We start from the raw sequence: 25025 nt of genomic DNA, 5'->3' as shown, positions 1-25025 counted from the left end.
TTGTTAAATTGGTATGAATGAATGTGCATTTGAAATCATGTTGGTATCGTTGCATAACTTGCTTATTGTTATGATTTTTGCATACGATGTATCGATGTTCGAAATTAATTATCATGGGCCAGGTAAGCCTCGAGCTTTGGTTTGCTCTTTCTTTACGTATTTATAAATGCATCGCAAAAATCACATTCATTTTGATTTCACTATATTGCACTGTTCTATGTGTTTCCACGGGCGAGAGTCTCGTGATAGTTCTTGCAGAGGTAGATGCAAGCTTTTGCCTTTGCTTTTGCATGCTGAATTGCAAAACTCAATAATTAGCTTTTAATAAAAAGATAATGAATAAGAACAATGTAATATACGTTCTGGGATTTCTCATCGGAAGAATGAAGATCTTAGAGATTCGGTTTTGGGGACCACGAGGATACAAAAACTCTGTGTGCTTTACTTTGACCCTTGAACTCGATATTGAGGTTCTTTCTTCTGGCTACGGTTTTAGGGAGAGTCCGCCACTTTACCTGGGGGTGGTGTGTTCGACACAGCTGTTGTTTTGGTATACCAAGGAAGTGACACTTGTAGGCGTGGAGTGTCCTTAGTGTCCCTGACATTAGATGTGGAGATCTAATGTTTCGAAGGTGATTCGGTCGAGGGCTAAGTTTGAAACCCAGTAATAAAATACAACTTGTGTGTTAAGATATCCTGAGAACCTAACTTAACTGCAGAGATTTTACCCGTTTGGTGTATCCGCGAGCAACGGTAATTAAAGAGAGAAATTTAAATTGTATGCATTTAATAAAGCATGCATATGGAGAAAGAAAAACTTTAAGGGAAGATAAGAAAGTGCTCATGCATTGCACATAAATCATGCATAATTCTGCTATGCATTAGAACATGCATATTTTACCTGTTCCCTAAATTGTTACATGTTGGTGGATGCATGATATTTAGTTTCTAATTCATGTTAAATGTCTTGCTTACGTAAATTGTGATTCATGCTATTGCTTAATGATTCTTCATGCTTAGAAAATATTTCATGTTGCATGAATGCTTAATTGAAATTATGAAGTTATCATAATTGCTTTCCTTTAAATGATTGCATGAAATCTTATTTGTATTCGTTATGCTTACTTGTTTTATTAGAAGTACCTGTGCTCAAAATTTTGGTTCTGACACACTACTTCTATGGTTTTTCGCAGCCGCAGGTGATCAGTAAAGCGACTGGCTTCTGAGAGAGTTACGAGTGTCACTTTCTTGTTGGACGGTTCACAGAAGGACAACGTAGCTCATTTTTACATTATTCACTTTTATGTCATTTAAATAACTCTGATATGTCTCTTACAATTATTGCTTAAACATTCTTTCTTTCAAATAAATGAATAATGGTTTGGTTTTGTGGATGATAAGTATAAGCTCTTTTGTAGTGTGTTTGGTTATCCAATTGGGAGTGGAACTGTAAAGGCCCTGGGTTTCTGGGAAGATTTCCGTAACGGTTAAAAAAAATTCGCATTTTCAAGAGGTTTGAGTTGAGGTCGGTACAGTATCTAAATGCAGGATTTAAATAATATGTTTCAGCATGAAGAGGTCGATGAAGTTGCCCAGTCCACCTATGATCAATGATGTTCCATATAGGTATGTATATTTTTTTCTTCTCCTTCAAATGATCTCTAATAGTCTCTTTTGCCTTATCCATGGCCTCGTAGAGATAACCTATAGCTGGTGTGTCTTCACCGTCAACCTATGTCACATGGGTACGGGTACGGAGGGTACACCACGATAATTTCAAAAAATGCAGGTATGGAGACACAACTATATATATATTAAATATCACATAAATTTAAAATAAATTGAATATAATCTAAATATATATGTTATATCTAAAATATATATTATATACTGAAAATATAAAGTTATAAACTAAAATTATAATTGTAAATTGAATACAAACTTGTATGTACTAAGGGTAAAATGGCATGTCTAGGTGTCGATGTGTGTCGACATGGGGACACACGTGTCGACACGGGTACAAAGGGCAACATGGAGTGTCCGTGTTGTTAAATTGTAATTCATAAGACAATGTATTTTCTCTATATATTTTATATGTATAAAAAAAGATACATATACATATATATTTCATATATATGTACATGTATCCATCTACTTATATATATAAAATATATATTTCTTTCTTGTATTAATTGTAGGGGTATTTTAGTTATTTCTATATTTTATGCATATTCATGTTTTTTAATATGATTGTAATTCTTCCTTTTTTAAATTTTCTTATTTTTGTAATTTTTTATTTTTATTTTTTGTTCTTTTTTTATATACTATTTCTGTTGACTGTGTACATTGTTGTACAAAGTTTGAAATAAGAGATGTTGGGCTGATTCCCAACAGCTCTAATTAGAGCCGTTGGGAATAGCCCAACGACTCTTTAAGAGTTGGTAAGCGGCTGTGTAAGCCCATTGTAAAATAGTAATACAGTGATGAGTTTTGTCTCCTTAGGTTTATAAACACAGTGTATTTGCTGCATTTTTTTCCTTTTGTGATGTAAAGCATTTGAATGCTATTTTATGCCTTGAGTATTTGAAGTATCAAGTTATTTGAAAACTTCATTGTTTGCAAGGATTTTTCACATGGTATCAGAGCGAGGTTATTATTGAAGAAAAAAGGTGATTATTGAAGAAGATTGTGTGCCTCGAAAAGTGTGCACCTACCTTTCTCTTGATCTTCGGCGTGGAGACTCCTTGCAATATATATCGAATGAATCATACCATATCAAGTAAGCTCTAAAGACGATCTTCTTCACTCTATATTCCTTTCTTCTCAAAATGGGGGAAAAAGACTCTCACTTCTCTCTTGGGTTCAAACTCAATGGCTCAAATTATCATGTTTGGGTCGGTAATATGGAAGCCCATATTAAGGGTAAAGGGCTTTAGGGATATGTTCAAGGCTCAATACTGGAGCCGGAACCAGAACCAGAACCAATAATTACTTTGATAGAAAGATGAGAAATAAAGATTCTTGAAGGTGAAGAGAGAATCAAAGCGCTTGAAGACTATAGTAAGAAACATGAGGAATGAGAGATGAGAAATTTTAAAATCCTATATTGGATCTTCTTATCCGTTGAAACAAGAATCAATGCCAACATTATTAAATTCAAAAAAGCCTCTCAAACATGGCAATATTTTGAAAAAATGTACACTTCAAGAGACTAGTCCCACAAGTACTATCTTAAAAAAAGAGCCTTGACCCTCCAACAACGCGAAATGACTATTAGAGAGTATTTCGCGGAGTTGTCCTCTATTTGGGATGAGTTTGCCATGCTTGTGCCCAAATGGAGTGGTGAAGCCATTGAGCTTAGGCATAAACAATTAGAAAATGATCGCTTTTTCAACTTTCTAAATGTGCTTAGACCCGAATTTGAACAAATACAATCCTCTCTTCTATCTGCCTTTACTTTCCCTTCTCTTAAATATGTAATTACTAAATTAAGTGGGGAAGAGACTCGTATAGGTATAAGCAAAAATAACCCAAGTGTTCTTACAACACCGTCCAACCAAGAAGAAGGTGAAGGTGTTAATGTCGTTTCAAGACCGGGAAACAATTTGAGAACCTACAAACCTCCCCACTTCAAAATTCAAGGAACAAGGGAAAATAGTGGGCAAGGCGAACCGTTGGGGGCTCCCAACGACTCCATGTGGGAGCCCTCAATGGCCTCTCACTTCTCCCCTTTTGTGTATGAATAGGGGACTTCACCCCATGTATTTACATTGTATTCCAAGGCTCTCTCTAATAAATATTTCATTTCTTTTCATGCTTGTGTAGCCTTTTTAGGCTTTTGTATTATCCTTTGTGGACTTCTTACTTGTATTTCTCTTATGCCTTAGTGCTTGTCCATTATTGGACTTTGTGAATGCTTGTGCATTATTGGGTTACATTTTCGCATACTTCATTATATGATATCAATGAAGGTTGTGCTCTTGATTCTTGTTAAAACTATTTATAGTTTGTATTTCGGGATTCTCTTTTACTCTTTTTGCTCATTCTCTCTCTAAGTCAATATGGAGAGTGAGCACAAGATTGATCTCTCCTTCAAGCTAAACGACACCAACTACATGATGTGGGCATTCGTCATGGAGAACAACCTCAAAGGCAAAAAACTTTGGGGATATGTGATGGGCACCATTCCGAAACCACAACTCTAACTTACCAAAATGGAAGGAGGACGAGAAAAAGCTTTAGAAGAAAATACGCGCATCAAAGCTATTGAAAATCACCAATCCAAGATTGAGGATTGGGAAAGTAAACATGCAAAAATTCTTGCATGGTTCATGAACAACGTAGAGCTAAAGATTTGCACCAACATTGCCAAATTTCTCGAAGCAAATGAGGCATGGTTCTTTATGAAAGGTATGTATGCTAAAAAAGACCTCACCAAACAATTTTTTCTTTGCACCATTAAGCAAGGGGACATGGGTGTCTGTGACTATTTTAGCACTCTTAGTCCATTGTGGGATGAATTATCTCTTCTAGAACTCAAATGGGTGGCTAGTGAAGATGTTAAACTTAGAAGACAACAAATGGAAAAAAAGCACTTTTTCAAATTTTTACACGGGCTTAGGCCCGAATATGAGCAAGTTAGATCTTCTCTTCTCCATAGATCTAATCCTCTTCTCTTATAGGTTGTCATTGCCGAAATATGCTAACAGGAAATTCGTCTTGGCATGATAAAAGGAGAAGATGAAGTCTTAGCCGTGTCCAAGCCTGGCAATCATGTTAAAACTTATAAGCCTCTACACTTTGGGAGGCAAAATGGCTATAATGGAAATTATAGGAAAGCCATTTGCCATCTTTGCCATGAACCGGGACATATAAGGCCAAATTGTCCCAAGCTAATTGAAGCTCTTAAAAATAAAGTTGCTTCCGTCGAAGAAACTACACCAAGAAAAGAAGAACCAACCAAAGGAAAGGATTCCTTTTCTCTTGCTCAACTATCAGAGGCACTACAAATTCTACTTAAATCTCCATCTACATCGTGTCGCCATTGCCTCTTCCTCTCCTCCAGGTATGCCTTTTTGGATCCTTGATTCGGGAGCTTCTTTCATATAACACCTCTTGAGAATGGTTTATCCGAATTATGCTATAATTCAAAAACCTCTTATGTTTCAAGTGCCGATGGAACATCTTTACAAATTAAAAGTGTTGGAACTTTAAATTTTTCTAAAACCTTTTTTGTGCCAAATGTTAGAGTTGTTCCATAACTAAATCTAAATTTTCTTTTTGTTTTTCAAATATCCGATCATAGATATGGAATCTCCTTCTCATCTAAGGGTTACTCCGTGTAGGATCTCCGGTTTGGGAAGCTTATTGGGCAAGGCCATAGGAGGGGGGCTCTCTACTACATGAACTATTAACCTTCCTACCAACTCTTTTTGTAATTATGTCCAAGATAAAAATATTGAAACTTGCCATAAAAGATTTGGACATCCAAGCTTCTCTAAGATGTATTATTTTTCCTTTGGAAGAAATTTTGTAATGAAAAAGTTTTTGCTTGTAAGGATTATATTTTCGAAAAAATGAAATCCACTCCTTTTTCTAAATAGACCCTTTATTTCTAAGAAGCCTTTTGAATTAGTTCATTCGGATGTTTGGGATCCTTCTTCCGTCATATCAAAAGGATGATACTCATATTATGTGACATTTATTGATGATTTTACTAGATATGTATGTATACACTTTCTTAGTTTGAAATCCGATGTCTTCTCATTCTTTAAAAAATTTCATATGATTGTTAAAAATCAATTTTCAAGCAACATCTCTATCCTTAGATCCGATTCGGGTGATGAGTATTTATCAAATGAGTTTCAAAATTATTTAGAAACAAATGAAATTTGTCATCATGGATCATGTCCTACAACTCCTCAACAAAATGGATTAGCCGAAAGAAAACATAAACACATCTTGAAAACTACTAAGACACTACTTATCTCTAAGAAAATTTTAAAAAGATTTTGGGCAGAAGCCGCTTTAACATCAACCAATTTGATAAATAGAATGACCTCATCATCTTTGCAAAATATATCTCCTTATGAAAAATTATTTGAAAGAATACCCGATTTCAATAAATTAAATTTTTTTGGTTGTAAGTGCTTTATGGTTTTTCATAAAAGAGATAAATTGTCTCCCAAAGCTATTGAATGTATATTCTTAGGTTATGGAGAAAACCAACAAGGATATAGATGTTTTGATAAAAAAAATAACAAACTATATGTTTCTAAAGATGTAACATTTTTAGAAAATAAAAATGGTTTTGAGAAGACCAAAGACAACAATGAAGTTGAATATACATTTTTATTTGATCTCTTACTACAAGAAGAATTAATCTCTAATGATAATTCTTTAAATGACGAAGGGGATATTCCCTTAAATATCAATGAAAATGATAATGAAAATATTGAGGAAAGGATACATATAAGTGACGACATTGTTGATAGACCTATACAAACTTATATCCGGCGTGATCAAAGAAATCCTATAAATGCTTTGGAAAAATATTCCCAAGGTTCAAACCTAGAGGAAACTTCTCTTAGGAGATCTAGTCGTATCTCCAATCCCCCAAATAGGTTCGTATCCTACAACACATTAACACCAAAATATAGGTCATGCCTAATTGCATTACATTCATTTAATAAACCATCCCATTATAATGAAGCAAAAAATCTTTCTCAATGGGTTGAAGCTATGAATTTAGAACTTAGCGCTCTTGAAAAAGCTAAAACTTGGGAGATAACTTCGTTACCCATAGGAAAGAAATCTATAGGATGTAGATGAATTTTCAAAGTTAAGACTAAGAGTTATGAGTCCTTAGAATATAAGGGATATTCTTAAGAATATGGTATTGACTATAAAGAAACATTTGCCTTTGTTGCCAGAATAACTAGTGTTAGGACCCTCGTAGCTGTTGCATCTATCAAACAATGACCCATTTACCAACTAGATGTAAAAAATGCTTTTTTGAATGGTGAAGTAAAGAAGTTTACATGGATCCTCCGTTGGGGGTTTGCATTGAGAACGAAAAAATTCTTAAACTTAAAAAAAGCCTTATATGGTCTAAAACAAGCTCCACAAACTTGGCATGATAAATTTAGTAATGTGATGACTCATCTGGGTTTTCATTCGTGTTATACTGACACTACTCTTTTTGTGAAAAGTATAGGTTCTATGGTGGTTATTCTTCTACTTTATATAAATGATATGATTATCACTGGAAGTGATAAGCAAGGAATCAATGACATTAAAAAAATCTTAAAAGAAAATTTTGATATGTTTGATCTAGGATTCTTAAGATACTTCTTAGGTATAGAAGTTGCGTACTCTCCCAGAGGGTACATTCTTTCTCAAATGAAACGTGCAGTTGACATTTGTACTAAGTCTGGTATTTCAGATGATAAGAAGATAGAGACCCCTGAAATCATTAATGCCAAATTGATACTGGAAGATAAGACTCTACTCGAAAATCCTACTCCTTACCGTCAACTTGTTGGATCTCTTACATACTTGTCCATCATTTGGCCAAACATAGCTCATGTAGTTCATTGAGTCAGTTAATTTCAACATGCTCCTACTACTATGCACATGAGTGCTGTCTTAAGAATTATTATATACATCAAGAACACTATAACCAAGGGAGTTTTTCTTTTCTCATCTTCTTCACTTGATTTGTTTGCTTATATTGATGCTGATTGGGGAGAAAATTCCAATGAGAGAGTTTCAACTACAGGTTTCTGTGTGTTTTTAGGTGACTCAATGATCTCATGGAGATGCAAGAAGCAACACAAAGTATCACTATCCTCAACTGAAACCGAATATCGTGCAATGGCCACTATGACCATGGAGCTCGTGTGACTTCGAAGTATTCTCAGTGATATGGGCATAGTCATCTTCACACCTTCGAAGATGTGCTGTGATAACAAAAGTGCAATTTAGATCGCAAACAACCACACCTTCCACGAGCGTACTAAGTATATTGAGATGAACTGTCACTACGTACGTTACAAATATCTGAGAGGAACTATTACATTGCCATATGTCACATCAGAGTACCAGTTGGCGGATTTCTTCATTAAAACTCTTCTTGCTCCTCGTTTTATTTTTCTTCTTAACAAACTTTCAGTTATCTCTCTATAAAGTTTAAGGGAGGGTGTTAAAATATATGTACTTATATATATATATATATATGTATAATATACCCGATAAGGGTAGTTTAGTTATTATACTCAATAGGGGTATTTTAGTTTTTTTACATAGTCGTTTCTAGAAACAACTATTTTAATTAGGTAGATTCTTTTTGTATTTTTTGTTTTATTTCTTTTTCCTTTTTTAATATGCATTGGGGGTCCCAACATAGAGTCGTTGGGCCCCCCAACGGTCATAAATATGACCATTGGGGGCTCCCAACGACTCCATGTGGGAGCCCCCAATGGCCTCTCACTTCTCCCTTTTTGTGTATAAATAGGGGACTTCACCCCTTCTACTTACATTGTATTCCAAGTGTTCCCTTGCGACTTACATTGTACAGTTGCGCTTAGAGTCTGTTTTGCTTTTGTTGAGTCTGATATAAGCTGCTCGGTTCAGGTGAATCAATACCCCGAAGGGGCAGCTCGTATACTTGAACTGTAATAGCCTGCGGGCAAAATTGTGAATGAAGTAAATGCGTTGAGCTTTCTTTTGTTCACCCTCGTTGTGATTGCTTCTTGTGATTGCAATTTCTCTCCCTCAATTCTCTCTTGCTCTCTTGCACTCTGATTACAAGCTTCCGCGACCGGCAAACGAGCTGACAAGTAGGCTTGCGGCGGTGAGGAGGGATCGTCGCGCCGCACTGGCCCATTGAAAAAAATAGGCCCGTGACAAGTGGTACCAGAGCTCGTTCTCGTGCTGAGGAAGGGACTTCGAAGTCAGTGTCGACAGACACGCCGACAGGCTGCGATTTGTGAGCAAGACATCGTGGCGCCTTATCAAAACTTGTGCAACACCAAAGGCAAGACAATTGTTGAAGCTGAGGAGATGGGTTCACCTCGGGGCCAAGAAAAGTTGGTTGCAACTGTTAACAAGCTGGTGGAAGAGGTGACTTCGCATGAGGAAGTGATTTCACGCGCATGTGAATCATTCAGTGGACTGAATGATGTGGTGGCGAGCCTGCAAGAGCAGGTAAACTTATTAATGGGGCAGGTCACTTCGTTGACGACTACAGTGGCCGACTTGCAGACTGAAGTAGGAGAGCTTCAGTTAAAGAACCGTATGTTGCAGCGGACAGTGACCCTAAATGACAGAAATGGTGAGAGGCCATCAATGATTGATGTGCCAAGACTCGCGAAATTCAATGGTTCTCGTGACGACAAGGTCATTGAGAACTTGTTCCAAGTAGAAGACTACTTGGATATCCAGAATGTGACCCTTGAAGATCTGAGGATTAAGGCTACATCGGCCTTACTTGATGGAGATGCTATCGCTTGGTGGAGGCGGAAGCACAGTAACATGGAGAGGGGTCAATGTGTGATAGACACCTTTGATGACTTCAAAATGGAGCTGCGCAACTAATTCATGCCAAGAAATGCCAGAGACAGGTGTACCGGATGGTTCGTGAGCTCAAACACTCTGGTTCGTTGCAAAACTATATTAGAACGTTCCAGAAGCTTATGCTGGAGATACCTAACATGCCAGAAGACGACATGCTCAACTGGTTCATTGTGGGACTTCAGCCATGGGCACAGTCTGAAGTGGAAATGTGCAACTCCCGTATTTTGAAAGATGCATATGTAGCGGGCGAGCGCTTAGTTGACACTCAGCGCAAGCCTTTCACCCCATCAACCAAAGTCGAGAAGAAGCCTGACTACGGAGGCAAGAAGGATGAGCAACGCGATGATAAAGGTGAGGCGTCGACACACCATCAATCCGAAAAGAAACAGAACTTCACAAAGCATAACAACAGCAACAAGGGTCGATTGTGACATGCTGGTTCTTTGGCGATAGACATATCGCCAGGCAGTGCCCAAAGCGCCTCGTAAAGGACGACAGGCAAGCCAATGCTGCATAGGAAGAATGCAGCGATACTGAATGCAATGACACTGAAGCGATGCAACCAAGGATGGGGGCCATGCGATCGATTAACGCAGCTAGAAGTTGCGCGACTAAGAACATGCAGGTCAGTGAGGAACTTATGTACTTGGAAGTCATTATGAATGAAAAGTCTACTTCAACAATGATAGACTCTAGGGCCACACATAACTTTGTCTCGCGGGAAGAGGCAGAACGATTGGGCTTGAAGCCTGGGCCAAAGCAAAGGACCATTAAGACGGTAAACTCTGAGGCCAAGCTCATCCTTGGCGAAGCAAGAGACGCGGTTATTCAAGTGGGGAGTTGGGTCGGCAAAGCCAACTTCTCTGTGGTGCCCTTGGACGATTTCAAGGTGATTTTGGGTATAGAGTTTTTGCGAAGCCAAAATGTTATGATGCTGCCAAAATTTAACACGTTGACGATCATGGGGTCAAACCTGTCCACACAGTGCAGTGCCTTACGTAAAAAGGCAAGTCTTCGGTGTTATCGACAATGCAACTGAAGAAGGGTGTCAAGCATGGGGAGCAAACATTCTTAGTGACAGTGCGCGCAGAAGAAGGGAAGGTAGAAGCAACAGTGCCGCCGACCCTAGCCCCACTATTGGAGGAGTTTCTGGGGGTGATGCCTCCGGAATTGCCAAAGCGTCTTCCGCCAAAATGTGAGGTCGACCATAAGATTGAGTTGACCCCGGGAGCGAAGCCTCCCGCAATGGTTCCATACCGTATGGGGCCAGCTGAGCTGAAGGAGTTGCACAGGCAGCTAGACGAGATGTTGGACGCAGACATTGTTCGTCCATCAAAAGCCCCATTTGGTGCCCCAGTTCTTTCCAGATGAAACATGATGGCTCCAAACGGTTATGTGTAGATTACCGTGCTTTGAACAAGGTCACGGTGAAGAAGAAGTACCCATTGCCACTGATAACAGACTTGTTCGATCAGCTAGGCAGTGCCCGTATCTTTTCCAAGCTAGACCTGCGATCAGGTTATTGGCAGGTGATGCAGGGCAGACAGTACCAGTACCAGTACCAGTACCATGTGACCCTGGCACGACCAGAGGACCTGACCCACCAGTTGGAATGGACGATCAGACCCAGCAGTAGGGTCCGACCCCAGGTGAGTTGACTCGATGCAGGAAGATAACGCACACCTACTCCAGAAAAGGGAAGACCCGACTCAGCACCGATCCAGTCCCGAATGAAAGCCTTCTCGGGTCTGGGTCCGGGTCTGGGTTCGAACCCGGATCCAGTGACCATCTTTAAAAAGCACGACTTAGGGCTGCGTGAGGAGTTTTTTGGAGAATCACTACAGTTTATTCTTTCTTTTCTCAACAGCCTTGTTTTCCTTTTCCCTTTCATTCGTTCTTTTTCCATTACAGTTCGTTGTTTACATTCTTTATTCAACTTGTTTATCAGCAATCTGCCAGAGACATTGAGTATTTAATAAAATCAGTTTCAACTCACCATTTGGGTGAGATTTATTGCTTTTAAGCCTGTTCAGCATCCGACTATACACAGTCGTGCCTGCCCAGCCTTCATCAAGGTTACGCGGGAACTGGAGTGCGCATCGACAAGCCGTGTCTTCACTGCTCTTATCACAACCCTTTGAAGGCTGCATCAACTTGGTATCAGAGCCCAGTCATCCTCCGTCAGCAGCCGCATGGCTCAAGAGACGAGGGACGACCCGGCACGCGGCAAGGAACGGGAAGAAGTCGTTACCGAGAACCCAATGATGCGCATGATGGAGATGATGACAAAGGTGCAGGAGAATATGCTGCGCCTGAACAGAGAGATGGCTGGAATCACAAAGAGGATGGATGGGATTGACTGTCGACTCGTTGCCATCGAATTGACCGCAGGATTGAACCCAACGACGACCCAACCAGTGGATACCACTGTGGGCGACGCTGGTATCCTCACGGCTGCAATGAACGACCCAGCTCAAGTGGGTCCTCAGCCTGCGGTAACTCAGGAGGGTTTTGGGGAAGGCCTGCGCCGGACTGTCTGTCGAGAGGCGCATCGGCAAGGTACGCCCCCCCTGAACTCTGGTGCGACTGCGATGCAGCCGACCCCGGTGCCTTTTGGAGATCCTCCCCTCACTGGCGCAAACCCGCAGGCCTGGCATCGACCCACGCACCTGGGAATGCAGGCTGGACCTGACCTGCATAACCCGGGTTTGACGCCGACTCAGGCAGTGGGTGTGCCAGCGTCAGCTCGTGCAGGGAGGGGTCTGTCAACCCTCCTGGCACCTTCGCGCGGGGTTGTGGTTGCCGGCAGCGCGAAGGCTAAGGGGACCGATCCCCTGTGGTCCGGACCTGAACCCTCAGGGACCGGTCAGGAGATTATTTTATTCGGATCCAGACCCGATTACCGAGGACCACCCTTTGGGTTCTCAGGAGCGGGTCCGGGTCTGGCAGCCCCATACCCAGCCTACCCAGTTGGGTTTGGTTCGCAGTTCGCTCCGAATCCGACCCAACCCGTGATGTTTGAACCCCAAAATGGATCCCATACCGACCCGAACTTGTATCGGACCCGGACGGAACTCCAGCTTGATCTTGAGTCGGGTCAAAACCAGACCCATACTCATATGGACCGTGGATCGAGTTCGAACAAAACCTTTTATCCCCACAACTCGATCCCCGATTCGACCTACCCAAATCTGGGTCCGACGAGTAGTTTAGGATTAGGCCCGATCCATATCCAGTCGGGCGAACCATCCCAGTCCTACCCCAACCCAACTAGATACCCGAACTCTAACCAACCCAATAACCCCTTCCCGATCCAAAACCCAGTACCTCGCTCGACCCTATACCCTTATCCTAACCCAAACCCTTACTATCCTTGTCCTACCCACTTAGAGCAAGAGGCCCAACCCAACCCCCCACCTTTAGTAGGACCCCCTTACATACCAGTGCCACAGCGACAGCCACCGGCGGCGCCCGCCCGCGGGCAAACCCGGTCGCGACAATTTGAGCAGGGAGCGGCGTGACCTGAGCGTCGACCACCCCTCGGTGGAGTCCGTCAGCCCCAGCATCCAGGCGAGCAGTACCGCATAGAGGACGATGAAGCAGCGTGGGACGACGGCGCGTTCTGGAGCGAGTATCCTGCAGGAATGGTGGAGGCTCGACAACAGAGAGCAGTGGAGCATCCCTCCACTTATGGAGTGAAACTGGACCTTCCGGAGTTTGCAGGACGGTTCGACGCAGAGCAGTTCTTCGACTGGTCCTATGCCGTGCAATTTTTCTTTGACTACCACACCGTAGCAGAGCACCGTCGTGTCTCTTTAGCGTCTACTCGGTTGAGAGGGTTAGCACAGACATGGTGGGTGGAGCTACAACGATCGAGGGAGCGGCAGGGGCTAGGACGTGTATAGTCGTGGGAGGAGATGCAAAGACTGATGCGATCAAAATTCGTGCCTTCGGATCACGCTGAGAGAGCCTACAAGGAGTATCTAACCCTGCGTCAGGGCACTCGTACTGTGGCGGAGTACACTGCCGAGTTCCATCGTCTTTCTCTACGGGTGCAGATCGAGGAAACTGCCCGCCAACAGGTCACGAGGTACATCTCTGGTCTCTGTCCTGTTATTTCTGACGACTTTAGTTGTATCACGGTTGAGACATTAGATCAGGCCAACAGTTATGCCATGAACGTCGAGGAAAAGTTGAAACGGAGGCAGGAATATAGGACCTCCCGTAGTGAACAGTCCAGTCGACCCAAGTCGAGTTTTCCAACCAGGGGAGCGAGCTCCCCTAGGAAGGATGACTCAAAATTTACCCCTAGAGCAGAATTTAGCAAACCTGATCCGTTCGGACCCGCATTCAATACCCGGTCTAAAACCAAACCTAGTGAGTCTACCATCCGATGTTTTAGGTGTCAGGGGCTAGGGCATGTCGCGTCTAGGTGCCCCACTGTGGGCAAAAACACCCATCTCGTCGAAGGTATTGTGGAGTCAACATCCGAGAGTGAGAGTGAGTCTTTGGTCGAGGGTGAGGATGAGAGGGAAGTCGTAGAGTTCGACGGCAATGTCGACAATCTATTATCCATTCGTCATGTCTTGACCGCACCCCGTGAGTCGACCCCTGCCGAATGGCTACGGAACAACATCTTTAGAACCCGATGCAACTGTGAGGGTCACACATGTGATGTTATTATCGACACCGGTGCTTGTGAGAACATGGTGTCCGAGAGTGTTGTGTCTACCTTGAATCTGAGAACCAAGAAACTGTCTCACCCCTACAAGATGGCGTGGTTCAAGAAAGGAAACGAGGTTCCCATCACCCAGCGTTGTTTAGTCCGATTCTCCATGGGGGAGCACTACCACGACGAGGTGTGGTGTGATGTAGCCCCTATGAGTGCGTGTCACATCCTGTTGGGACGTCCTTGGCAGTTTGATCGCAAAACCATTCATGATGGCCGTAGGAACACGTACTCGTTCATCTTTAAAGGTCATAAGATAATCCTTCTCCCTATCAAGGAGACGGGGTTTCCCACGGTAGATAAGCCTGAGCGAGTTCCCCGGCTGGCCGGACTATCCTACCGGTCTTTCTTGAACCAATGTCAGGAGGATGGTTATTGTTATGCTGTGGTAGCTAAACCCTCAGTGAATACGTCGTTACCAGTTCCTACGGACATCAAACCCCTTATTGAAGAGTTTAGCAACATTATGCCGGATGACCTTCCAGATGGTCTTCCTTCCATGCGTGTCGTGTAGCATGCTATTGATTTTGTGCCAGGGTCGAGTCTCCCCAATCTCCCCGCGTATCGTATGAACCCCTCCGAGCATGCCGAGTTGTTAAGGCAGGTCCAGGAGTTACTGCAAAAGGGCTTTATTCGTGAAAGTGTGAGCCCTTGCGCGGTACCCGCCTTGCTCACCCCTAAGAAAGATGGGTCCATGCGCATGTGTGCGGATAGTCGAGCCATAAACCGCATAACTGTCAAATACCGTTTTCCCATCCCTCGTTTGGATGATATGTTTGATATGTTGGCTGGTGCTTCCATTTTCTCCAAAATCGATTTAAAAAGTGGGTATCACCAGATTCGTATCCGAGAGGGGGATGAGTGGAAGACGGCATTCAAGACACGTGATGGGTTGTATGAGTGGTTAGTCATGCCATTTGGGCTATCCAATGCCCCAAGTACTTTCATGATTATGATGACCCAAGTGCTACGCCCTTGTATAGGGAAGTTTGTCGTGGTATATTTCGATAATATTTTGATTTATAGTTCATCTTTGTCTGACCATTTGAGTCACCTGCGTCAGGTCTTAGAAATTTTAAGGAGAGAAAAATTGTATGTCAATGCGAAGAAGTGCGAGTTCATGACGTCCAGTGTCGTTTTCCTAGGCTTTATTGTGTCATCTGATGGAGTTAAGGCAGACCCCGCGAAAGTTCGTGCGATTGTCGATTGGCCTGTCCCAAAGACTATTGGAGAGATCCGTAGTTTTCACGGATTAGCCACTTTTTACCGACGTTTCGTGAGAAACTTCAGCACCCTCATGGCCCCCATCACGGAGTGTCTCAAGGGTACTAGTTTTCAGTGGACGCCTGTTGCGGAAAAAGCCTTTTCTATCATCAAAGAGAAAATGACCAGTGCCCCTGTCTTAGCCCTTCCTGATTTTAGTGCAGTCTTCGAGGTTGAGTGTGATACCTCCAAGGTGGGAATTGACGCAGTCTTGAGTCAGAATCGCAGACCTGTTGCCTTCTTTAGTGAGAAGCTGGCGCATGCCAGGTGTCAGTATTCCACGTATGATGTTGAGTTTTATGCCGTTGTACAAGCCCTTCCTTATTGGAGACATTATCTCATTTATAAGGAATTTGTCTTGTATACGGACCATGAGGCATTGAAGTATCTGAATAGTCAAAAGAAGTTGAGTGCTCGTCATGCTAAGTGGGTCAGTTTCTTGCAAGAGTACAACTTTTCAATTCGCCATCAATCTGGTACCCTCAACAAGGTGGCTGACGCTCTTAGCAGGAAGAACAACCTCCTGATGACTATGTCAGTGCAGGTCATTGGGTTCGAACAATGCAAAGAATTATATCTCACGGACTCGGATTTTCAACAAGTCTGGGAGGGGTGCATCTCTTCAGATCGCACCCTCGACCCCCATTTTAGTATTCATAATGGTTACCTCTTCCGTGGGAACAAATTATGTGTGCCTGATTTCTCCCTTAGGCTTCAGTTGATTTCTGAATTACATGAAGGAGGGTTAGTAGGGCATTTCGGGCATGATAAGACGTTCGCTCTGTTAAATGAACGATACTTTTGGCCTAAAATGCGCAAAGATGTTGTCAAGTTCATCCAAGGGTGTCATGTGTGTCAAGTGTCCAAGGGTCATCGTCAGAGCAGTGGTCTGTATACTCCGTTACCCATTCCTGAACGACCGTGGGAGCACGTATCCATGGATTTTATCGTGGGCCTCCCCAGAACGCCACGTCGTTTTGATTCAATTTTAGTCGTTGTTGATCAGTTCTCCAAAATGGCTATTTTTGTCCCGTGTAAGCGAACCACCGATGCCTCTTTAGTAGCGTCCTATTATTTCAAGGACGTCGCTCGCTTCCATGGTCTACCCGACACAATCACTTCTGATCGTGACACGCGCTTTATGAGTCACTTTTGGAAATCGTTATGGGCTTTATTGAAGACCAAGCTTCAGTTCAGTAGTGCGTACCACCCCCAAACCGATGGCCAAACCGAAGTTGTGAACCATACCTTAGGAAACTTGTTAAGGAGCCTAGTAGGGGAAAATGTTAAAACCTGGGATATAGTCTTGCCTCAAGCCGAGTTTGCGTATAATAGTTCCATCAATAGGTCCACAGGCAAGTCTCCTTTTCAAGTGGTTTATGGTCGGTCGCCCACTCATGTCGTCGATCTAGCTCCAGTGTCCAGTCTCCCTGACTCCGCCCCAGACGCCTTTGATGTCGTTGAATACATGCGTGATATACATAGGCAAGTCTGGGCCAAACTCATTGAGAGTTACGAAGCGTACAAAGCCTTCGTTGACCAAGATCGTCGCGACATTTAGTTTTAAGTCGATCAACTTGTTTGGGTCTACCTGCGTCCTGAGCGTTTTCTCGTGGGCACTTATAATAAATTGAGTCGTAAGAAATATGGTCCCTTCCAGGTCTTACGACGTTTAGGTTCAAATGCCTACCTAATAGAACTGCCTCCCGATTGGAACATTTCCCCGATTTTCAATGTGTCTGATCTATATGCTTACTGTGGAGACAACAAGTCGTCGGAGCCGACTTCTTCCCAACCAGTGGAGAATGATGCAGGGCAGGCGGTACCAGTACCAGTACCATGTGACTCTGGCACGACCAGAGGACCTGACCCACCAGTTGGAATGGACGATCAGACCCAGCAGTAGGGTCCGACCCCAGGTGAGTTGACTCGATGCAGGAAGATAACGCACACCTACTCCAGAAAAGGGAAGACCCGACTCAGCACCGATCCAGTCCCGAATGAAAGCCTTCTCGGGTCTGGGTTCGAACCCGGATCCAGTGACCATCTTTAAAAAGCACGACTTAGGGCTGCGTGAGGAGTTTTTTGGAGAATCACTACAGTTTATTCTTTCTTTTCTCAACAGCCTTGTTTTCCTTTTCCCTTTCATTCGTTCTTTTTCCATTACAGTTCGTTGTTTACATTCTTTATTCAACTTGTTTATCAGCAATCTGCCAGAGACATTGAGTATTTAATAAAATCAGTTTCAACTCACCATTTGGGTGAGATTTATTGCTTTTAAGCCTGTTCAGCATTCGACTATACACAGTCGTGCCTGCCCAGCCTTAAGGTTACGCGGGAACTGGAGTGCGCATCGACATGTCGTGTCTTCACTGCTCTTATCACAGCCCTTTGAAGGCTGCATCAGCAGGTGAGGATTGTTGAAGGTGATGAGCCAAAAACAACTTGCGTCACCCGCTATGGTGCTTACGAATTCCTAGTAATGTCATTCGGGCTGACAAATGCTCCAGCCACGTTCACGACTTTAATAAACCAGATCTTCTACCCTTACTTAGACAAGTTCGTGGTAGTCTACCTGGATGATATCGTGATTTACAACGACAACATAGAGGAATATGTCGGGCACTTGCGAACAATGTTTCAGGTGCTAAAGGAGAATGACCTCTGTGTCAAACGAGAGAAGTGTCTCTTCGGGCAGGAGGAGATCAGCTTTCTTGGCCACGTTGTGGGGCGTGGTGTGCTGCGTATGGATGGGCAGAAGATAAGGGCCATCCAGGAATGGGTTCCGCTAAGGAAAGTGTCAGAATTGCGGTTATTCTTCGGTTTGACAAACTATTATCGGTGTTTCATCGAAGACTATTCCCTCATTGATGCCCCCTCACAGATTTGTTAAAGAAGAATCGGGTATGGCTCTAGAGAGGAGCGTGCCAAGATGCCTTCGATGACTTGAAGAAAGCCTTAGTGAGGGAGCCAGTGTTGCGACTGCCTGATCATTCGAGACCCTTTGAAGTCCACACGGATGCCTTAGACTTTGCCATTGGCGGAGTTATTATGCAAGATGGCCATCCGATCGCATATGAGAGTCGCAAGCTGAAAGATGCAGAAAGGCGTTACACAGTGCATGAACGTGAGATGACTGCCATTGTGTATTGCCTCAGGACCTGGCGGCACTACCTCTTGGGTGCTGAGTTCGTCGTCAAGACGGACAATGTGGCCACGAGCTATTTTTAGACGCAGAAGAAGTTGACGCCTAAACAAGCTCGATGGCAGATGTTTTTGGCTGAGTTCGACTTTGCCTTGGAGTACAAGGTTGGAAAGGCCAATGTTGTGGCGGATGCCCTGAGCTGTAGGGCTGAACTGGCAGCTGCGCGCGCGGAGCCTTCTGAAGTGCACTTGGAGGGCGCATTGCTGAGCCGCATCTGCGAAGGTACGCAGAAGGATCCAACTGCACAACACCTTGTTTCTCTGGCGCAGGCAAGGAAGACTCGACGATTTTGGCTACAGGATGACCTCCTCGTAACAAAAAGGGGACACATCTTCGTGCCGCGATGGGGAAGCCTTCGACGAAAACTACTTAAGGAGTGCCATGATACATTATGGTTCGGGTCATCTTGGTCAAGAGCGGACCTTAGCACTCCTTGAGCGCGGCTACTATTGGCCGCAGATGAGAGACGGCGTTGAGGGGTATGTGCGGACATGCCTCATCTGCCAGAAAGATAAGGGGACAAACCAGAAGGCTGCCGGTCTCCTTGAGCCTCTACCAATTCCAGAACGTCCTTGGGATAACATCTCCATGGACTTTATTGTTAGTTTGCCAAAGGTAGAGGGCCTCAGTTCTATTTTGGTTGTGGTGGATAGTTTCTCAAGGTATGCCACCTTCATCCTAGCTTTCAAGGAGTGCCCTGCAGAGAAGACTGCAGAGTTATTCGTAAAGCATGTGGTGAAGCATTGGGGCATACCAAAGAGCATTGTGAGTGATCGCGATGTTCGCTTTACGGGCAAGTACTGGCGTGAAGTATTTTGGCTACTTGGTTTTGATTTGCCGTTTTCAACAAGCTTCCATCCACAGACAGATGGGCAGACAGAGCGCATCAACGAGATACTCGAGCAGTACCTTAGGCACTTTGTTAGTGCTAGTCAGAAAAATCGGGTGAAGCTCCTTGATGTTGGACAATTTTTTTACAATATGCAGAAGAGCGAGTATTCAGGCCACAACTCGTTTGAGATAGCCACAGGGCAACAGCCACTGACCCCGCACACTCTTGTTGTACAAGAAAAGGGAAAGCCATCCTTCGCCTATCAGTTTGTTCGCGACTGGCACGAGCAGAATGAGTTGGCGAAGGCATTCTTATACCAAGCGGCAAAGAGAATGAAGAAGTGGTCGGACAAGCATCGTTGGCTCGCGGGGTTCCAAGTTGGGGACCAAGTGTTGGTGAAAGTATATCCTGGTCGCACAGGCATCTTCCGCGGGCGGCATCGCAGACTACTCAGAAAGTATGAGGGACCCTTCACCATCACAAAGGAGGTGGGCAACCTGGCATACAAGCTGGAGTTGCCCCGAGACTTCAAGGTGCACCCGGTGTTCCACGTGTGCAACCTCAAGCAATTTCATCCAGATGATGGAGACCCAGAACGCAGTGTGCCACAACGCGCTCCCATCATGCAGAGGGCCTCGACAGTACAACGGGCCGAGAAGCACCTCAGTCAGATCCTTCGCCACACGGTCAACTACTTGGGGCAAACGAAGAAATACTTGGTGCAGTGGGAGGAAACAATAGAACTAACGCGGGAGCCTGCATTTCGAATGAACATCCGCTACCCGACTGAAGTCAGGGCTTACCACAAAATAGATGGCGCTGAGGACAGCGTATGATTTGAAGGGGGGAGCATGTTCTCTTGTGACTTACATTGTACAGTTGCGCTTAGAGTTTGTTTTGCTTTTGTTGAGTCTGATGTAAGATGCCTGGTTCAGGTGAATCAATACCCTGAAGGAGCAGCCCGTATACTTGCACTGTAATATCCTGCGGGCAAAATTGTGAATGAAGTAAATGCATTGAGTTTTCTTTTGTTCACCCTCGTTGTGATTGCTTCTTGTAATTGCAATTTCTCTCCCTCAATTCTCTCTTGCTCTCTTGCACTCTGATTACAAGCTTCCGCGACCGGCAAGCGAGCTGACAAGTAGGCTTGCGGCGGTGAGGAGGGACCGTTGCGCCGCACTGGCCCATTGAAGGAAATAGGCCCGTGACACCAAGGCTCTCTCTAATAAATATTTCATTTCTTTTCATGCTTGTGTAGCCTTTTTAGGCTTTTGTATTGTCCCATGTAGACTTCTTACTTGTATTCCTCGTGTGCCTTAGTGCTTGTTCATTATTGGACTTTGTGAATGCTTGTGCATTCTTGGGTTACATTTCTGCATACTTCATTATATTTTCTTGGTGTTGTAGTTGACCAACGGCCTAATTCTTTAGTCTTGACACAACGTAAGTATGCTTTTGACTGGCTTACTCATTTTGGCATGATTGATTGCAAACAAACCCATGTGGCAATGAATATAAAGTTATCTCATGATGTTACTGGAGATGAATTATTGCTAGAACCTGAAAGATTGAGAAGTCTAGTTGGAGCCTTACAATATCTTACATTCACAAGACCTTATCTAACCTTTGGAGTCAACCAGGTTTTTCAGTTTATGCATGCTCCAAAGGACAATCACATGGAGGCAGCCAAGAGAATTCTTAGATATATTAAAGGTACCATTAGAGATGAACTTATATACAAAAAGCATGATCTAGGTAAGTCGATGAATTTGAACTTGGTAGTTGTTGCATATTCATATGCAGATTGGGCAAGTGATATTCCTACCTGGAGATCAGTAATAGGGTATGATTTTTTTCTTGGTACACACTTGGTGTCTTGGTCTAGTCAAAAGCAAAAGACTGTGGCAAGATCAAGTACAAAGGCAAAGTATAGAGCAATGGCATATGTTACAACAAAGGTTCTTTGGATGAGACATTTACTAACTGCTCTTTATCATAAAGTCTCACGGTCACTTCTCTTCTGTGACAATTGCAATGCGGTGTCCATTGCTACTAATCCCGTTCAGCATGGCAAGATGAAACATGTTGAGATAGATCAACATTTTGTACGAGAAAAGGTTGAGACAAGAAATACAACCAATTTTTGTTAACGGAGAATATCAAGTTGCGGATTTATTCACGAAACTTTTACCCATCATGAGATACTGGCTTCTAAAATCCAAACTGTCCATGATAGATAAAGACCCATGTACAGTTTGAGGGGGTGTATTGGAACTGATGTTAGGGGTATTTTGGTCTAATGTGCTTGTATTTTTCATTAAAGGCACTGTTGTAATTAATGCACATTAATGCAAATATAAAAGGGACGTCCCATCAGAAAAGAGGCGTGCCCTATTCTCCCCTTTTTTTTCTTTCTCCTTTCTTCTTGTGTGCAGGAAACTACTCGGGTCACCAAAATTATCACCAACGAGTCGTTGGACTGCTCCTAATGGTCATAAATATAACCGTTGGACTGCCTCCCTCTCTTGCATGTGAGGCTCTATAAATAGAGCCTCACTTCTTCATGTATTCTTATGCTTTTTACAAGCATATGTGTGGTGATATAAAAATATTTATTTTTATATTGCGTTCTTATGAGATTGTGATCTTGTGTGTCTCCTTTGTGAGATTGTATTTGACCCAATAGAGATCTTTGTGCATTTGTGATCTCTTGTAGCCCTTAGTGGTATTCCATCGCGATTGTTACACTTTATTTCAACTAAAATACTTTAGGTGAGGATCCCTAGGTTACAAGAGGAAACCAAATAGCATTTGATGTACCTATGAATTTACAAGTTCACAATGTCACATTGTACACAATGTTTACATATTATACAACACATACATGCATAACATTGCTTCCTAGTCCCATTTGCCACACACAGCTTTGGCTGTGGTTATACATGGTTTGAGATATCTCATGATGCAATACTTGGAGAGTGTAGAGGCCATGTATGTGACACATGGATCAAGAGGATTTTATTTTACCATTTTGGCCACCATTGTATTTTATTTTGTTATATTTTATTTGTGCATGTTGGTGTGGGTTTCCTGACTTTCCTTTAATATTAACCTCTAGGTTTGGGTTCAATCTGGAAAAGATGAGGAGAATGTGCCAAGTCTGCCCATTTCAAACAAACAAAAGATTGAACAAATTGGATAGGCCAAGTCCTTTTTCAAAGCTCTTATTTCTCACATAATAGGGTGATCTTTTGATAAGAATTTCAGTTTCTGTTTCCAAAATATCTTTGGGAGAAATATGTGGGTTTTAGTGGATTATCGGTAAAGGTATTGGAATTTTTATCTATGGATTTTTTATTTTCCAAGGTCTTTGCCAAACATGTTCCTTTCAGTTCATAATACTGGGTTGGTTGTAACATAGATCAATCCTCTTTGCTATCTTTCCTATTTTGCTTTTAGGATTCTTGTTCAGTTTCATCCATGCATGACTTGTTGAGTCTAGTTTAACAGCCTTATTCCTTCAAAATAAACACCCTTCAGAAAATTTAATCCAACAATAAAAAGAAAACCTTGGCTTTTGCTTTTTATGCTTCTGCTTCTGTGAGTTTCTTGTGTATAAGATTTTCCTGTGTAATATATTCTTTTCTGAATTTTAAGTCTTTTTTGTGATTTTTCAGATTTGAGAAGAAATGGTGAAGGTTGAAAAACAGAGGTCGAATAGCAGAATTGGATCGCAAACCCAAGGAGCAGAAACAGATGATTCTGACAATCAGGGTCATGCAGACAGGCGGGTTCTTCGGTCACGATATCTGGCTGTCAAGAATTTGATCAATGGTGCAATTTTCTTTGATCTATTGCACTCATGTTGTTCAATAGAAGGATTATCTGTTCCTCTCTATGCCTTTGATGATTATCTTTTTCATTTTAACTTTGCAGATGAAAGGGAAGAGATATCTAAGGCAAATTCTGATAAATTTAAGTCAATTATCAGTGAAGTTGAAAGCCTGCATCAGTTTGGTATGCAGAATTTCCACTTCGATAAATAATTTAAAATGCATTGTTTTTCTTCACTCAGTGTATAAAATGTCCATTTTGAGGGTGGGAATATAACGATATCCATGACTGAGCTCATATTCTCTATTTGCAAGGAGAATTTGTGTTTTCTATTACATGGGGCATATTTGAAACACATCTGTGGACCGCTCCGTTCAGTTTTTCTTTTATAGGCTGGGGTAGGGGTTATGAAATTTCTGCTCCTCTTCATGGCATCTTCAGTTATTTATTGACGTTCTTCCAAGAATACGAATGGGGAAATTTCAAGTTAAATACTTCAGGAAATGCCCTCTGAAGCCTTTTGATTTTCAAACCAAAAGCTACTACTTTCAGGATCTTGATTCTTCGCTCTTTTCATTTCATGTGGTCATAGTTGGCAAACCCGGCGAGTCCACTCAGGAATCGCCCGAGTCTACCCGGATCGGACCCCAACTGGGTCACCGATTCAGGGTTGCCGATCCACATGCCTCTTATGTGTTTTTTTCATGCATTTTGTGATTTTAATGCATAATTCCCATAAAAGAATACTTGTTATAAAGAATTATATGTTTTTAAATCATAAATACTAACAATTATGTATAGTTGAATACTTATATAGCTAGTCATTGATGTCATGTGCTAAATTTAGTGATTATACAATATGAATTTTGATTTTTTCCATATCTTAACACTAGAAAATGCATAGTCCTAACTCATCCGAGTTACCGAGTCAACCCGCTGACTCGCGAGTCAAGGGTTGGACGATCCGACTCCGAGTCACGAGTTTGCCAACTATGCATGTGGTTCTATGCATTTCAAAATTGGACATTGTCCTGATACGTTTCTTGGTTTCCAAGATATTTCCTTCAGGTTGACTTTCTACCAGGGGTTTAATCATTGTGAGAAGTTCTTCAGCCTCTGCTCCTCTTAAAATGATTCAGTGGAGAATACTATCTTTATAAATATAAATATCTAGAATAATCTAAATAGGCAAACTTGGAGCTTTTACTTGTTTCTTGCATCAATGGTGTGTCTTTCCATTTTCTGTTAATGAATGGTTGTCAAAGAATTATCTATTTTCTGTGTTTCAGTGCAGAAGCCTAGAGAGCAAGTTGCAGATGCAGAGGCTCTTCTTGACATCGCAAACACTCTTGTGACCTCTGTTAAGTCTCAGAACAATGAAGGAATCACACCCTCAGATCTCATCACTAGTCTTTTAAATGACTTCAGAGTAAATGGAGCAGTACATGGTGAAATTGCTCAAAATTCCATATCATGGAAGGAAGTTGGTATCACTGTATCTCACATCTTCAAGAAGGCTCCTGGATTGTGTACCATGTATTTGTTGATTGTGAACACATTCTTATATATTGATTCTGCTATTGTTT

At 42.6% G+C, this 25025-nt stretch overlaps 2 protein-coding genes across 2 annotated transcripts in view; both read left to right on the top strand.

The window, feature by feature from the left end:
• The window catches only part of LOC149830405 (Nse4, component of Smc5/6 DNA repair complex), a 51029-nt gene that overhangs the window by 18534 nt on the left and 7470 nt on the right, over window positions 1-25025 (top strand). Inside the window, exons 2-4 of the mRNA XM_090015806.1 lie at window positions 23283-23439; window positions 23542-23622; window positions 24729-24975. Of these exons, the coding sequence (XP_089871932.1) occupies window positions 23295-23439; window positions 23542-23622; window positions 24729-24975 (473 nt within the window). The 5' untranslated portion in view covers window positions 23283-23294. The remainder of the gene's footprint in view (window positions 1-23282; window positions 23440-23541; window positions 23623-24728; window positions 24976-25025) is intronic.
• LOC149830406 (uncharacterized) lies at window positions 12918-14819 on the top strand. Its single transcript, XM_090015805.1, has one exon. It carries the CDS (start codon window positions 13494-13496, stop codon window positions 14817-14819), a length of 1326 nt encoding a protein of 441 aa, XP_089871931.1. The 5' UTR covers window positions 12918-13493.

This window comes from Nuphar pumila, chromosome 8, assembly GCF_984573655.1.
Source record: "Nuphar pumila chromosome 8, dmNupPumi1.hap1.1, whole genome shotgun sequence".
NCBI classification, from domain to species: domain Eukaryota; kingdom Viridiplantae; phylum Streptophyta; class Magnoliopsida; order Nymphaeales; family Nymphaeaceae; genus Nuphar; species Nuphar pumila.
Note: the sequence above shows the minus strand (reverse complement) of the source record. Positions and strands in the feature narration are given on the sequence as shown.